The sequence below is a fragment of the Oncorhynchus keta genome, chromosome 30 (genome assembly GCF_023373465.1).
Source record: "Oncorhynchus keta strain PuntledgeMale-10-30-2019 chromosome 30, Oket_V2, whole genome shotgun sequence".
Classification (NCBI taxonomy): domain Eukaryota; kingdom Metazoa; phylum Chordata; class Actinopteri; order Salmoniformes; family Salmonidae; genus Oncorhynchus; species Oncorhynchus keta.
The window spans coordinates 56,148,943-56,165,004 of record NC_068450.1 but is presented as its reverse complement, the minus strand read 5'-3'; the positions used below and the strand labels follow the sequence as shown (position 1 = coordinate 56,165,004).

General features: G+C 41.5%; 2 protein-coding genes across 8 annotated transcripts in view; both read left to right on the top strand.

Moving 5' to 3' along the window:
* LOC118363793 (gamma-aminobutyric acid receptor subunit alpha-5-like) overlaps positions 1–4,442 on the top strand; it is a 29,457-nt gene extending 25,015 nt beyond the window's left edge. For all 5 annotated transcript variants that reach the window (XM_052488627.1, XM_052488626.1, XM_035745018.2 and 2 more), the window contains 2 exons: positions 1,794–2,005; positions 2,285–4,442. In XM_052488627.1, the coding sequence (XP_052344587.1) occupies positions 1,794–2,005; positions 2,285–2,590 (518 nt within the window). In that variant the 3' untranslated portion in view covers positions 2,591–4,442. The remainder of the gene's footprint in view (positions 1–1,793; positions 2,006–2,284) is intronic.
* Positions 4,443–7,441: 2,999 nt separating this feature from the next.
* The window catches only part of LOC118363792 (gamma-aminobutyric acid receptor subunit gamma-3-like), a 38,867-nt gene continuing 30,246 nt past the window's right edge, over positions 7,442–16,062 (top strand). For all 3 annotated transcript variants that reach the window (XM_035745016.1, XM_035745015.1, XM_035745014.1), the window contains exons 1-2: positions 7,442–8,248; positions 8,830–8,981. In XM_035745016.1, coding sequence (XP_035600909.1) covers positions 8,196–8,248; positions 8,830–8,981 — 205 coding nt within the window. In that variant the 5' untranslated portion in view covers positions 7,442–8,195. The remainder of the gene's footprint in view (positions 8,249–8,829; positions 8,982–16,062) is intronic.

The window sequence follows — 16,062 nt, the reverse complement described above, 5'->3', positions numbered from 1 at the left end:
CCAATTTGAAATAGATTTTCAGGCAATTATAGACATCACAGGTGATGACCACCTTTTCTCTTGTCCCTAAAAAAACAACTGAATGTCTACAGTAGGGTTCCCCAACTGGCAGGGTGATTTTATTTGGCCCGCCAAGTTCTGAGCAAAAATAAATAAATACTTTTTTAAAACTTGTTTTATTTATTGTTGGACATAGAAGACTGTAAAAACGCCAGAAAATCAGCTCTAAGTGAATTTAATTTTGAAAATCTATTCCAAAACATTCCCACCCATAATAGTAATAGTAATAATATACTACATGACCAGAAAAAGTATGTGGACACCTGTTCATTGAACATCTCATTCCAAAATCATGGGCATTAATATGGAGTTGGTCCCTATTTTGCTGCTATAACAGCCTCCACTTTTCTGGGAACATTGCTATAGGGACTTGATTCCATTCAGCCACCTGAGCATTATTGAGGCCGGGCACTGATGTTGGCCAATTAGGCCTGGCTCGCAGTCGGCGTTCCAATCCATCCCAAAGGTGTTCGATGGGGATGAGGTCAGGCCACTCAATTTCTTCCACACCAATCTTGACAAATCATTTCTGTATGGACCTCGCTTTATGCACAGGGGCATTGAAACAGGACTGTTACCACAAAGTTGGAAGCACAGAAACGTCTATAATGTCATTGTATGCTGTAGCGTTAAGATTTCCCTTCACTGTAACTAAGGGGCCTAGCCCGAACCATGGAAAACAGCCCTAGACCATTATTCCTCATCCACCAAACTTTACAGTTGGCACTATGCATTCGGGCAGATAGCGTTCTCCTGGCATCCGCCAAACTTAGATTCATCCGTCGGATTGCCAGATGTTGAAGCGTGATTCATCACTCCAGAGAACGCGTTTCCACTGCTCCAGAGTTGGCGTCAAGCTTTACACCAGTCCAACTGACGCTTGGCATTGCGCATGGTGATCTGAGGCTTGTGTGCGGCTGCTCGGACATGGAAACCCATTTCACGAAGCTCCCGGTGAACAGTTATTGTGCTGACGTTGCTTCTAGAAGCAGTTTGGAACTCGGTAGTGAGTGTTGCAACCAAGGACGCGCTACGTGCTTCGGTGGTCCCGTTCTGTGAGCTTGTGCGGCCTTCTGTACCACTTCGCGGCTGAGCTGTTGTATGACGGTGCCACATTGAAAGTCACTGAGCTCTTCAGTAAGGCCATTGACAATGTTTGTCTATGGAGATTGCATGGCTATGCGCACGATTTTATACTCCTGTCAGCAATGGGTGTGGCTGAAATAACCAAATCCACTCATTTGAAGGGGTGTCCACATACTGTTGTATATAGTGTATACTGTATGTTATCGAATACAAATGCAAGCAAGGTTTGAAATGATTATGTTTTAATGAAGTATTATACTTGTTTGGTCTTCTTGCGATCAATTTGCAGTCTACAAATGATTTGTAATTATGTTCCGGGCCCCTGACCATCCGTTCAATAACAAATCGGCCCACGGCTGAATCTAGTTGATGATCCCAAAATGTCTACAGCTACCACACGTCACTACAGATTATGTTAACGACTCTATTCCCATATACTAAAGAATATATTACAACCTGTTGCTCACTCATCATACAGGGGTAGTGTTCATTAGGCAGAGAATGGAAGAAAATGGACTGAAACAGGGAGGGACTACCTGGCCTTGTCCAAGTAGAAACTCTTATTTGATTTTTTTCTGTTGCAAAACGTTTGAAACCCTTTTCCACTGTGTGCCCTAATGAACATCACGTATCTGTTTTTCAACCAGGTGTCACTACAGTGCTGACTATGACGACTCTCAGTATCAGCGCTCGCAACTCGCTGCCCAAGGTGGCCTACGCCACAGCCATGGATTGGTTCATCGCTGTGTGCTATGCGTTCGTCTTCTCCGCGCTCATCGAGTTTGCCACCGTCAACTATTTCACCAAGAGGAGCTGGGCGTGGGATGGCAAGAAGGCCATGGAGGCTCAGCACCCAAAGGTGAGTCCAGGTATCCCACTCTCCATTGAGACAACTGGCTATGAAACACTATTGAAAAGTGATAAGAGAGCTATGGTCGTGTTTTTGGGATGACGTAATGGAAACGTTGATGCTGTACATGCATAATGATCACTGGCAGAAATCGTAAAGTTAAACTAAAAACCGTTTAGCCCCGGTTTGTGCGGGTCGACATGTAACACAGACTATTTGTATCCATCCAACACAAATAGTACCGTATGAAATATTAAATGATACATTTGAAATGTTTTATCTCAACAGAAAAGGGACCCTATGGTGCTTTCTAAGAAGCCCAACAACGTCTGTACAGCAGGAGTGAACTACACCCCCAACATCACTAAGGATATCTCTATCTCCACCATCTCCAACAGCACCTCCATACAACTAAGATCGTCTGAAACAGAAGTCCTGGACCCCAAGAAAACCTACAACAGCGTGAGCAAAATCGACAAAATGTCCCGGATAGTTTTCCCTGTCCTATTTGGAACCTTTAACCTAGTGTACTGGGCTACTTACCTCAACAGAGAACCGGTCATCAAAGGAGTAAATATATTGGCTCCAACATAGTGTCTTGGTCAAACACACCACCCTACCTTCAACCGTATTGGCCTACAAGCTGCTGAAGAAAATGCTACTGTCTCACAAAGGATGGGAGATGTCATGGTTTCTGTCTTTCTCATTACTGTCATTTGCATGAAGCTTTTTGGAGAGATACTCTACCCATGTTTGTCTTGATATTCCCTCTTTATACCTACTGTACATTGCTTTAATTCAACAATGGTATTTTGAAAGTGAAAATCAATGACATTTTGAAAGTGAAACCCGACAAGGACATTTTGAAATGCTGCAGTGTGGACATGGCATTTATGTTGTTGTTTATAACACGGTCATCTTGAAGAATAAGAGACTGAGAAACACATGCCGTGTTCGGAATATTGAAGTAAGATATTGGAGGCTAGGATGGTAAGGGAAGTGGCGAGTAATAATTTTCAGTGTCATTTCCAGTCAATTTGTAAGGTTTGTATAATACTGCGGACAAATCTCTCCTATCTCTATTGGATACATATGTTGTTATACTTTTGTCATTTTTGCCCATCTCACATGTACTGTTTGTACAATTTAAAATGTTACTATTTCTTACCTCCATCTATATAATGTACAGATTCATAATTTTTTTTGACAAACGTGGGTCTAACCGTGAAGACAGAGGCCAAATAAGCTAGCAAGATACAACGCTGTGATATAATTGATGATACAGTCTAATCAACCTAGGTGAAAGTGCACAGTGGGAAAATTCTAAGCATTAGCATGTTCTAAAATGGTTGGTTGATGAGGTCGGACTTTTTCAATTGCAATGAAAGCGTTTTCCCCAAGCTAGAGGGAGTGGATGCCTACTTAGAAGTTTTGAGCTGACCCTTTGTTGTGAAAGGTTGAACTCGTATACTGTAACAGGATCCGTTTTCAGGGTCGTGTTCCTTAGCAATCAAATGGGGGGAAAAAAACGGACTGAAACATGGATGCACTTCCTGGATTTGTTCAAAAAGAAACACTTATTTCATTTACCGTTTCAAAACATTTTGGCACAGTTTGCTCTACTGAACACAGCCCTTCTACACTGCTGTCCTATCGTCATTGTGCCATGACCAGATTGGCCCCAGTCCCTGAAGTCTGCTCGGGTTGAATTAGCCTGGGATAATGAGCTTGTACCTGTTAAACACAATCTGATATGGCCCCTGGAGAGAGAACGAACCACATGGGACTGACCACCCACCCTCACCCCAGGCCCAGAGCGCTTTGTTCATGGTACGGAAAGGAGAGCATGTGGGTAGGGCTCCGGGGCATGGTGCCTCTGTGGTTAACACCTACTTTCTTGTTACAGACTCAAGAGATCGAGATATGGTATCTTTTTTTTTTTAAGAGAAAGAAAGAAGAATAATGGATGAAACTAAATAATATGTTTGTGCTTCAAGGCCACCGTACTTCAGTAAAAGATGGAGATACAGCCTATATGAAACAAGCTGTTCCTGAGAATCACATAAACTCGTCGACACAGCGTGTACAGAGAGAAAATAGATGGGATAATTATGGATATGGATAATATTAGTGACAGATGGATAATTTAAATGTCACTAACGTTACAGTTCTCATTAAAGTATCATGTTGTAGATAACGCAATAACTGAACATGCATTGTTATTAATTATTTTATATTCAAATCTCCTAGGCAACAAAGACATCCTTCATGTATATAGAGACAGTGACTAAAATACCTCTTTATTTGTATGTCTCTATGTGACATCTTGTGTTAAAGGAATAATCCACTAAAAAACATGTATGTAATCTTTTTCATTAGTCCATATTTGATACAGTCTCAAAATTGTTTTGCATGTTTTCAAGATAAAGGACTTTCACAAAGTAAATTGCCACTTGCCACATCATTAAATTCTGTCATTCCATTGCAAATCCAACCTATTTAATTTAATGTCAGATATAGTATATTAATTAGTTATGTGTACTATTCTCCTTGTACTGGTGTCAATGTGTACATACTTTGAGGCTGCAGCAACAAAAGAAAATTTAAGCACTTGACAATGAAGCATCCCTCTGAAAAGAAATCCACCAATCAGACTTAGTGTACATCTTAATGGAACAAATGGAACATGACCCCATGTAGGTGTCATATATGAGCTATCCCTTGTCACTAATAGCAACTAGCAAAGGATAGGAGAGGAGGGGACTGCGCTGATGACTCGACGGATTATAGAAATACTGGCCCAGGAGGTCCTGTTGTGTAGGGAGAGAGAGGACTGATTCCATCCATCCCATCAGTCACTGTGGCAGCCACATCTGCCATACATCTGTTTGTCAAGGATTTAGTTCCGCTTAAGTTGCTTTTCCATTCAGGAGCCCTGTGTGCTTCCCTCCAATCTAAGCCCTAACTGATGACAAATGGTGGTGCTCCTATGCAGTGGACAGCTGCGGTGCGTGTTAGCAGGCAGGGAGAAATGTACAATTGCAATGCTACGCTGAGACAAAGACACATGATAGCTCATCGCTATGCGGTTGTAGCTTAGCATAGTGCATACACTACCACCCATGTGTGTGTGTCTGATGCATCAATGGATTATGTGACTAAAAAGTGTCAATAAATGTATGTACATTATTTGATTAAATGAGTACACTGAAATCACTTTTTACCCTATTATTATATTCTGTTTTCAGGGGGGAGAAATTATCAAACAGAATGGATGGTCTTCAGACACAGTAGCCTATATCCTCTGTGTATGCATGTTGCGTGTCGATAGGCTATACAGTAGCCTATATCCTCTGTGTATGCATGTTGCGTGTCGATAGGCTATACAGTGGCCTACATCCTCTGTGTATGCAATGTTGCATGTCGATAGGCTATACAGTAGCCTATATCCTCTGTGTATGCGTGTTGCATGTAGATAGGCTATACAGTGGCCTATATCCTCTGTGTATGCATGTTGCATGTCGATAGGCTATACAGTAGCCTATATCCTCTGTGTATGCATGTTGCATGTCGACAGGCTATACAGTAGCCTATATCCTCTGTATATGCATGTTGCATGTAGATAGGCTATACAGTAGCCTATATCCTCTGTGTATGCATGTTGCATGTCGATAGGCTATACAGTGGCCTATATCCTCTGTGTATGCATGTTGCGTGTCGATAGGCTATACAGTAGCCTATATACTCTGTGTATGCATGTTGCATGTAGATAGGCTATACAGTAGCCTATATTCTCGGTGTATGCATGTTGCATGTCGATAGGCTATACAGTAGCCTATATCCTCTGTGTATGCATGTTGCATGTAGATAGGCTATACAGTAGCCTATATCCTCTGTGTATGCATGTTGCATGTCGATAGGCTATACAGTAGCCTATATCCTCGGTGTATGCATGTTGCATGTCGATAGGCTATACAGTAGCCTATATCCTCTGTGTATGCATGTTGCATGTCGATAGGCTATACAGTAGCCTATATCCTCTGTGTATGCATGTTGCATGTCGATAGGCTATACAGTAGCCTATATCCTCTGTGTATGCATGTTGCATGTCGATAGGCCTATATCAGGCAACTTGTATTACACAGTAAAGCCACATAAACCATCGATTTGAATCAAACCTGGGAGAAAGCAGGGTTTTGGATGAATACATCCTAATTCAGATGTATTTATATGTCATGAACATCTTTCAAAATTCATGAGCTTGACATAATGGAAGAGATGGATGCTTGCTTTACCTTTAACTAGGCAAGTCAGATAAGAACAAAACCTTATTTTCAATGACAGCCTAGAAACTGTGAGTTAACTGCCTTGTTCAAGGGCAGAATGACAGGTTTTTACCTTGTCAGCTCAGGGGATTCGATCTTGGAGCCTTATCGGTTACTAGTCTAACGCTCTAACCACTAGGCTACCTGCTGCCCCATTTCCAATTGGTGTGGGATTATAATGTGCATCCAGGGAACAATAAAACTCTCTCTCCCACTTCTGTGGCTGCGTTCCTGCTCCACACTGGTTCCTGCTCCACACTGGTTCCTGCTCCACACTGGAAGATGCTATTTCCTACTAGGGCAGATTATATTTTGGGACTGAGACATCAAAAGGTAAATCCTCTACAGTATTATTCCACTGGCATACAGACCAGCCTGGTCTCATAGACTAGACTTAAGATAGTAATTGTATATCCTGGACTCTCAAATTAGTACGATATGTTGCGTTTGGTATAAAACAGATGGTTACTTAAGGCAAAACCAAAAGTATGATGGTTGGTAGGGGGGGTTGAGGAGGTGTATAACGAGAATGTCTAGCAACCCAAAGGTTGTGAGTTTGAATCTCATTACGGACAATTTTAGCTGATTAGCAACTTTTCAACTATTTACTACTTTTTATCTACTTTGCAGCTACTTAGCATGTTAGCTAACCCTTACCATAACCCTTTTAGCTAATCCTTCCCCTAGCCCTGACCCTAATCTTAACCCTTTAACCTAACCCCTAAATTTAAACCTAACCCCTAGCATATCTAACGTTAGCCAGCTAACTAACGTTAGCCGACTAGCTACCTAGCAAGAATTCATAACATATTGAACGTTTTACAAATCCATAAATATTGTACATTTGTAAATTCGTAACATTAAATAAGAATTGTAATTTGTAACATAACATAAGAAATGGGTGGTGGACATTCACTAATTAATATATACCATACAAAACGTAAAATATTATACTAAAAATAGTATATACGTACAGAATATTGTGAAATGCTCTGAGACCAGGTTGGACAGACATAGTAGCCCTAAAGTGCAGTACCGCCGCCAGCCGCAGGGAGGTGGTCTGGCTTCTCAGTGCAAACTTCCTCACGTTTTGTTGATTATCTTTACAGGTTTAATCGAAAGCAGGCTACTAAAACGAACGCAACCAACAAGAATGTGGCCAATAGCATTATGTGTCAGGGTTTAGCCTGTGATAGTTAATCTGTACATGTTTCGTGTATCTCAAAAACAGGGAGAGCACGACTTTGGTTGGGAAAGCAATGTAGGGAACCAGCCTTTTTCTCAGAAAGGGAGCAATTTTGAGAGGATATGGTGCCATTTTCCAGTGGCTTTCTGCTTGAAATGTATCAAGTGATTATTTATCTTAAAGTTAAAGCGTGTTATAGCAATATGTGATCTAAGGAGCTACAATTTGTAATGAAAAACATTTGAAAGTGAATAGGCTAGTCAAAGTTAAGATGTTGCTTGCATACTCTAATGTTTTTTAAGGCTTTTTACGAGTTTCGATCTGTAGGTAGACGCCCTACTGTATCGTGTGAACGATAACGTCATCATGTCGGTGCATAAACTGGTTACTGTAATTGAATGGAACGGAAGGAGGTGGGGTGCTGCTGTTTTAAGACGTTGATCATTGACGTTGCAAAGCAGGACCGGAGCGGCTCAAACAATCTCGGCGACTTCAGAACGCGGATGAATTCAACCTAATCCATGATCGATCATCAGGAGATTTGATGGATTTCCTATAGGAAACTATTCTCGGGGTGCATAGTTCCAGTTTATATATACCGCTCCTTCTCCTCCCTGGCTCCCTCTACTCACCGCTCTAACAACGCAGAAGTCTCCACCGTCTTCATCATAAGTCATTTTCATGAACAATGACAACCAAGTTGCTGGTGTCTTTCTTACTTCTGTCAGTCCAACGGGTGCGGTAAGTCTCGTGACTGTTATGATAATAGGTGTTGTTTTTACATAGTCGAAATGTGAATTGTAGTCAATTGAATTAAATCAATTACAGCCTATTATGTGCTGTGAATGTCACGCGCGTCTTTGATACGCAACAACACCGACGCGCTTGCAGAGTATTAATTGAACTTCAGAATCATTGTTTGGCCAAATAGCTATTTATACTCTCCATTTGCACTATTAATTGTCGAACGCGTTTGCATATGAATAGTCTATTCTATCAAAAAATAAATCTGTAGTTAAATTCTGTAGGTAGCCTAGTTTAATTACTGTATGTAAAACCGGGAACGTCCGTAATAATTGGTTTTGTGTTGAGATATGTTTGATTTTGGATTATATATTTTTTCTGTTAAATAAATTACTTCTTGTACGATTTCAGTTTAAAGTTTGGTTTCATCAGCACTTGTTATGCACTGAATTCAAAAACCTAGGCCTGTAAGACTAAGACTGTAATTCATGCATTAAAAGTCAATCAATCTAATGTCTGTGATATTGAGATTATTTTAAAATTAATAAAACTAACTTGTTTTTTTATATGATATTTAGTTCCGACCCAGACCCAAGGGACTACGATGGGGACTATGAGGACACTACTGTCAGTCAGATGCTGGCTCCCAAAAACCACCAGGCAGAGGCCACGCTCATATTAAATAACTTACTTAAGGACTACGACAAGACACTACGCCCTGATATTGGAGGTGAGTTACATTTCTGTATTTTTACTGCGGATATTACAAAAACTTTCAATGGAGTGTCTAAATTGCTTTGGTGATACGCGCACCGTGGCTATGTCGGAAGCGCGCTGTCCATGGTGTTGAACTGGCCTCCTCAGGCGCGGTGCTCGCTCACTGGTGGTTTTGTGCGGTGTTTGTTCCACCAACGCGCTCAGAGCTTCACCTGACAACCTTATCAACCAAGCAGGAGGAGGAAATCATTCCAGATAAACAGATACACATTTGGGCAGCCTATTTGTTTACCAGTCCATGGTAACAATGAGTGGGGCACTGTATTGTATAGTAGGCTTAGGTTAGTTTCTGTGACACAACCATCTCCCCATCTGTCCCTTGTTGATTACAAATGGAATCTAGATGAAAGGAAGTTGTCAGAAACTCAATGCTGGTCATAAAATATTAACATTTGCACTTGACATAACCATCTCATGAAGCCAAAGACAGATTCAGGATATGTATGTTAATTATCTCGGTAGGGAACTGAGTTCTTCCCACAAGGCTGTCTTCATAAAGTAGACACATACTGTTTCTTTTAGCTCCCTGAGTCTGACAACTAAATTATAGAACTATACTGTACAAAAATAAACGCAACAATTTTACTGAGTTACAGTTCATATGAGGAAATCAGTCAATTTAATGAAATTAATTAGGCCCTAATCTATGGATTTCACATGACTGGGAAGACAGATATGCATCTGTTGGTCAGACAATGGTCCTCACAATGGGCCTCAGGATCTCGTCATGGTATGTTTGTGCATTCAAATTGCCATCGCTAAAATACAATTATGTTCCCTTACGCCTGCCCATACCATAACCCCACCGCCACCATGGGGCCCTCTGTTCACAACGTTGACATCAGCAAACTGCTCGCCCACACGCCATACACACGGTCTGCAGTTATGAGCCTAGTTGGACTTACTGTCAAATGCTCTAAAATGATGTAGGAGACAGTTTATGGTAGAGAAATTAACATTAAATTCTCTGGCAACCGCTCTGGTGGACATTCCTGCAGTAAACATGCCAATTGCATGCTACCTCAGCTGCACATTTTAGTGGCCTTTTAATGTCCCCAGCACAAGGTGCACCTGTGTAATGATCATGCTTTTTAATTAGCTTCTTGATATGCCACACCTGTCAGGTGGATGGATTATCTTGGCAAAGGAGAAATGCTCACTAACAGGGATGTAAACACATTTGTGTATGACATTTTTGAGAAATAAGCTTGTTGTGCGTATGGTAAAAAAAATGAAAAAAGCATGATATTCACTGTATTAGGTTGCACATCAAAACGTATTGAATCATACCTGATTGGATGCATTAAATGGTGTGTTCGATGAAACAACATATTACTTCATTACCTCAGCAGTCTATTTATAACACTTCTTAATAAATCACTATGAATGACTTCATTAGATGATTGCTCATGATTTGGGTCTGACCAAATCATGGGCGGGTGCCACCAACTGTAAAAGGTAGTGGCACCAGTTACACCGTGGCATAATGCTAGTAATTAGTAATTGATACTAAGGGTATGTGTTGATTCAGGGGAACATGACAGGCTCTAATTTGCAATATATCCTAAGTCATTAGCTTGGATTTCATAACGTATAAAGCTTAAAGGAATAATCCGCTTAAAATGATATTTTGGTATTTATTTTATTAGTCTACTGTTGATACAGTCCCATAATGTTTTGCATGTCAGCAATCTTGTTTTTCAAGATATAGAACTTTCAAAAAGCAAATTGTAATTTTCCACCATCATCATCATGATGATGTGGCAATTTGCTTTGAGTTGGTAGTGCGCTCAGTGATGTGGGCTTGTGTGGATAAAATACCAGGACCACATTTTTTGTCCCATCCCGCCCCTTTTGCATGTAGGGGTTTTACAGTCATGTCCGAAGGTCAGATGTAATGTATTACAAATAGGGTCAAATGTACTCTTTATTCTAATTGTACTATTGTCTCTTATTCATGTGGCCATGTAAACCACATATTTACTGTAGACATATGCTCCTTTTGAATGCTGTACAATGCCATAATATGCATTGTATATTCATAAACACGTATGAATATATTACATGCCTGTTATACAAGCCGTATACTCCAATGCTTTGCGCCTTGGGACGTTGTATTGCCTGAGTTCCGAGCTCCAACATCACCTCACAGATTATGGATATTGATGCATCTCTCGGTTCAGCTCACATGAGGGAAGTGGCTGCTTTTGTGTCCTTATTATGTCAGCTTCCTTTTGGGTTGTCAGGGGATCCTAGACAAAGTGGGTCAGAATATTATTCCTCAGCATGCCAAGATGATGCGCCACCCAGTTTGGGAATCACACCACGGTACATCAGCATCAAACTCAGGAAGTACCAGTACCTCACGTGGCACTCCTCCGGTGCAGGCACGGGCAGAGTGGAGGATTCAGAGGGATTCATTCACGGAGAACAGAGTTGAACCTTGGCTGCTTCTCTAGATGTCTATGGGGCTAGGCTGGATGTGTTGGGCTATGTTTGATGGCTGACAGGGCATGTCTGCTTGAAAGATGTAAGTCACGGGTTTATTTCCAGGTTGAAGGGTGTGAGAGTGTGAGTAACACTTGATGTTGCTAATTGTCTGAGTGGCATGGACCACCCACTGCCAGCTGTTGTAGCACATGGGAAAGTGTCACGTTCGTCAGACATGTACCTACACCAGTCTGTGTTTGTATGTGAACTTGTTTTCCTATTTGTCCGGACCAGAATGTCCTGAAAAGACAGGAACTCAAGAACAATTCTGAAAAGTCATGACATTTTGCATGTCCTGAAAAGTTATAATGCTATTTTAGGTTTAAGGGTTAGGTTGAGGGTTTGGGGTTAGGGTTAGGTTTAGAGTTAGGATTATGATTTAATGCGAATACATATTTACTTCCAAAAAAGTTCTGACAAGTAACTAAAACATGGCTTTATATATGTGTGTGTGTGTGTGTGTGTGTGCGTGTGTGTGTTTGAGCATGGCATGTGAAGGTGTGTGAGTGTGTTTGCATAGAGTGGGTGGGTGGGTAAGAGGAGATCCTCACTCCAGTCTATCTTTTTGAAGTGTGAATTAACAACCCCGGCATCAGTCAGGCTGCTGTTGGAAATGATTGAAGAGGGACTTTGATTTCTGACAAAAACGCAGGTGCATCACTGTTAAATATAAATTGCCCTCAGACACGAATGGATTTAGAATGAATGCAGCTGCTCTTCTCAACAGAAATGCTTATCCCCTCCCAAAAGATGCATTTTAAACATTAGTTCTACATTTTCATCCATGACAATAACTCTGGAGGGGGTAGCATTGCTGTAGTCCAGCACAATGCAAAGCTTGATCCCACGTTGAGTTTGAACCATTTTCGAAATCACACCATCCAGATTCACAATGAAGGCAATCCAAGGTCGACACTAATTTTTCCTTCTGAACTTTGGATGGCACTTATTCAGGGAGATGAACCTTGCTCACCCAGACACACTGCAAGACTGGCTGTACAGCACACCTACTACCCATTTCCACTGGGTCAGATGTGACTGCACAGCCTCCACATTTGCCCTCAGTAAATGTCTTTAGACAGTCTCTTTCAGAATGGAGATTCCAACGCCAAAGCTGCGTTGGCTGGATCACTAGCAGATGGAATCGGTTTTAGATATTTCGGGCAAGGTTGGCCGCAGAAAGTGGTGCAGCCTTACCTGGATTGTATGGACGGTATTGCCATTGATTTTCTTGTGCCGTTTGCAGGGCTATCTGGCGTTAATATCCTTGACAATAGCTACGTATTCTTCCAGAGCCGTTATCCCCTGTTTTAAGTGATGTCATTAGAGACACAGCACCCAGTTTTCTATCTAAATGATTTTTGAACCGAGGGTCACAGAATTGGTCTGGACATTTCATCCACTCGGGTTTAGTAGATGGACAACGGTCAGAGAGTGGTAAACTTGTAGAATCTTAAAGGCTTCGCTTGACTGCACTGGATAGTCTCAGTCCTCTCGCAAAATCCAGTTTTCTATTGAATTGATTTCAGAACAGGGGCCCACAAAATTGGTCTAGTCATTGGATCTACTTCAGGTGTGTAGTATATGGATAATGGTCGTAGATTAGTAGACCTTTAGAATACTATAAGCTTAGCTACATTGGGAAAACTCAGTCCTCTCAAGCTTCTCCAGGGTGACACATTGAGGCAACCCTCCAGCAGACAGGGAATGCCTGATACCCCTTTCTCTATTTTAAGCCCCCTGAAATGTCATTAGATTAGATCACCCACCAGAGAGGAGAACTGAGATTCCCAGACAGACTCAATTAAATGGAACCCACATCTGATCAGGGGAGCACTCCTCTCTGACTCCTCATTTAGTTCCACCACGGCCATCCCCATTTCCTGAATCTAGCAGGTGCCCAGAGAATCATGCAATACTTTGATTGGCTTGATACGGGCACTGCTGAGGTGCAAGGGTGTGAGTGGAGGTTATCCTTATGGATGTTCCAACTTCATAAGAGTTGTCTTCCACCCTCCCATTGTTAAGGATTACTAGGGTGTTTAAGGGGGGAATACAAATGATTATTTCCACAGTTGAAATGCAAAGGGCTTTGGAACCAGCTCAGTGTAATCCCCAGACTTTGTCAGAATCTACTGTGAAATATACAGTATAATACAAATGGAAGCTGTCTGACGATTTTAATACACAACTAATCTTTATTTTGATTTTTTTAAATGAAAGAGGATGTAATATGGAACTGAATATGCTTCAGGGTGGGTGGGTGGGTGGTGGTGACTTTTTACATTCCTCACCTGTCCTTTTAGAATGTGTAAGACGAAACCTCTTTAATACAGTACTTTCAAAGTGCTTGACATTTCCCGGATTGACCTGCCTTAATGTCTTTAAGTAATGATGGACTGTCGATTTTGTCTTTGCTTATTTGAGCTGTTCTTGACTTTGTCTTTTACCAAATAGGGCTGTCTTCTGCATACCTCCCTACCGTGTCACAACACAACTGATTGGCTGAAACGCATTAAGAAGGAAATAAATTCCACAAATTAACTTTTAACAAGGCACACCTGTTAATTGAAATGCATTCCAGGTGACTACCTCATGAAGCTGGTTGAGAGAATGCCAAGCGTGTGCAAAGCTGTCATCAAGGCAAAGGGTGGCTACTTTGAAGAATATCAAATCTATTTAGATTTTTGGCTACTACATGAATTCCATATGTGTTGTTTCAGAGTTTTGATGTTTTCACTATTTTACAATGTAGAAAATAGTAAAAAATTATGAAAAACCCTTGAATGAGTAGCTGTGTCCAAACTTTTGACTGGTACTGTATATCATCCAACTTGTCCCACTTCTGGACCGTACAAGATTGATGCTGTAAATTACCCACAGACACATCGAGGAAACTCCTCACTGGTCATATCAAGCAACTGAGCATCCATCTTGGATTCCCCTCCATCAGAAATGAACAGAGATCACTTGACCTAATCTCACCTGTTTCCCCATCAGGTAAAGTTCAGCCAATTCTTCCGGCTCTACAGTGATCAGGTTAGCACGAGCCACAATGTTTCAGGCAGGACCTGAAACAGAACCAGACATCCTAATGAAGATAGGATCGCCAGAGGTGCACAATACATGTTCAAAGCCTCTCTCATATAATGAGCTCTAGCCGAATGCCCCCTCCTATTCTGCTGAACTTAATACTGTTAGTGTGGGCCTCACAGGTCTCAACTCCAGTAAAGCAGGGCCTGGTGGATTGATAGGCTATTAACCCATTCCCTGTGCTATCGTTAAAGGGACGCTCAGCAATTTAAGCCAGGGCATTCAAACATTGGAACCCAGCAACAGATTAATTTGCTGTTGTTTTGTTCCGAAGCAGCCCCATATCCTCATGCCATTTGGTGAGTAATTGGTGAGATTAGATCATGGTGTCCCCGGTCTATCTATGTCTACTTTTCAAGAAAATGGCCTAATAAGTCTTGTTGGGGACCCTAACAAGACATGGGGAAGCAGATGAAAATCAATTCAATGGTTAGAGGCAACAGGAAATTATGTGGACTTGGGTCCCTAATTCAATCAATTGCAGATAAAGGCGAAAACACATTGCAGGTTCACTCAAAATGTTTGTCAGAGGCTGCGTTTTGACAGGGCAGCCAAAACAGACCAATCAGATCAGCTCTGAAAAAGAACTGATGTAAAAAGATCTGATGTGATTAGCCAAAATACCAATTAGTGGAAAAACAATCTGTCTGTGTAAATGCAGCCAGAGTGTTAATTGTGACAAAACCAACACACCACAAATCAGGTCTTAGAGATCCTATATGGATTCTATGTGTATTTCTCTGCAAATTAACTACAAAAACTACACCTGCCCTTACTGTGTTTACATTATGTATATACACATATAATTTTCCACTATGTATGATTGATTGGGTCTCATTAACATTTTCAAATGTACTTTTTGAAATTGTACAGCAATACTGTCACCAATACATGCTTTGTGGTCGTCAACTTCCAGCTCTCTCTGGCTGGTCTCTCTTTTGATAAGGACAAGTAGAGGATATTAGTTTCAGGTTGCAGCGGAGGCCAGGGACACAGCCACCTGAAATGTCTCACTTCCTATTTTAATATAGTCTGTCCCCAAACTCCCAGAACACACTAGGTCCTGTCTGTCTACCACCTCGCTTTTAATGACCTCTGTATGTCTGGCAGAGTGAAGTAGAAGACAGTTAGACAGAGTGCAGTAAGGCTTGATTCAACCCCGCCGCATCCCATGTGGCACCCTGTTCCCTTTGTAGTGCACTACTTTTAACCAGAGCCCTGTTTAAGGAATAGGGTGTCATTTGGGATGCAGACACTGTTAACACAACTCCTAAGACTGATGACGGATATCACCCGGCGCCCATTGAACTCGTCTGAAGATGTTTGTGTTTGGATTGTTGTTGTGAAAGATGAAATTAGCTTGTCACGATTCTGGCTGACAGGAGGTAGAGGGGAAGAGAGCGACTGGAGGCTGACGAGAGTGGCTTTACTGAGGGTATTTACTGGGCTAG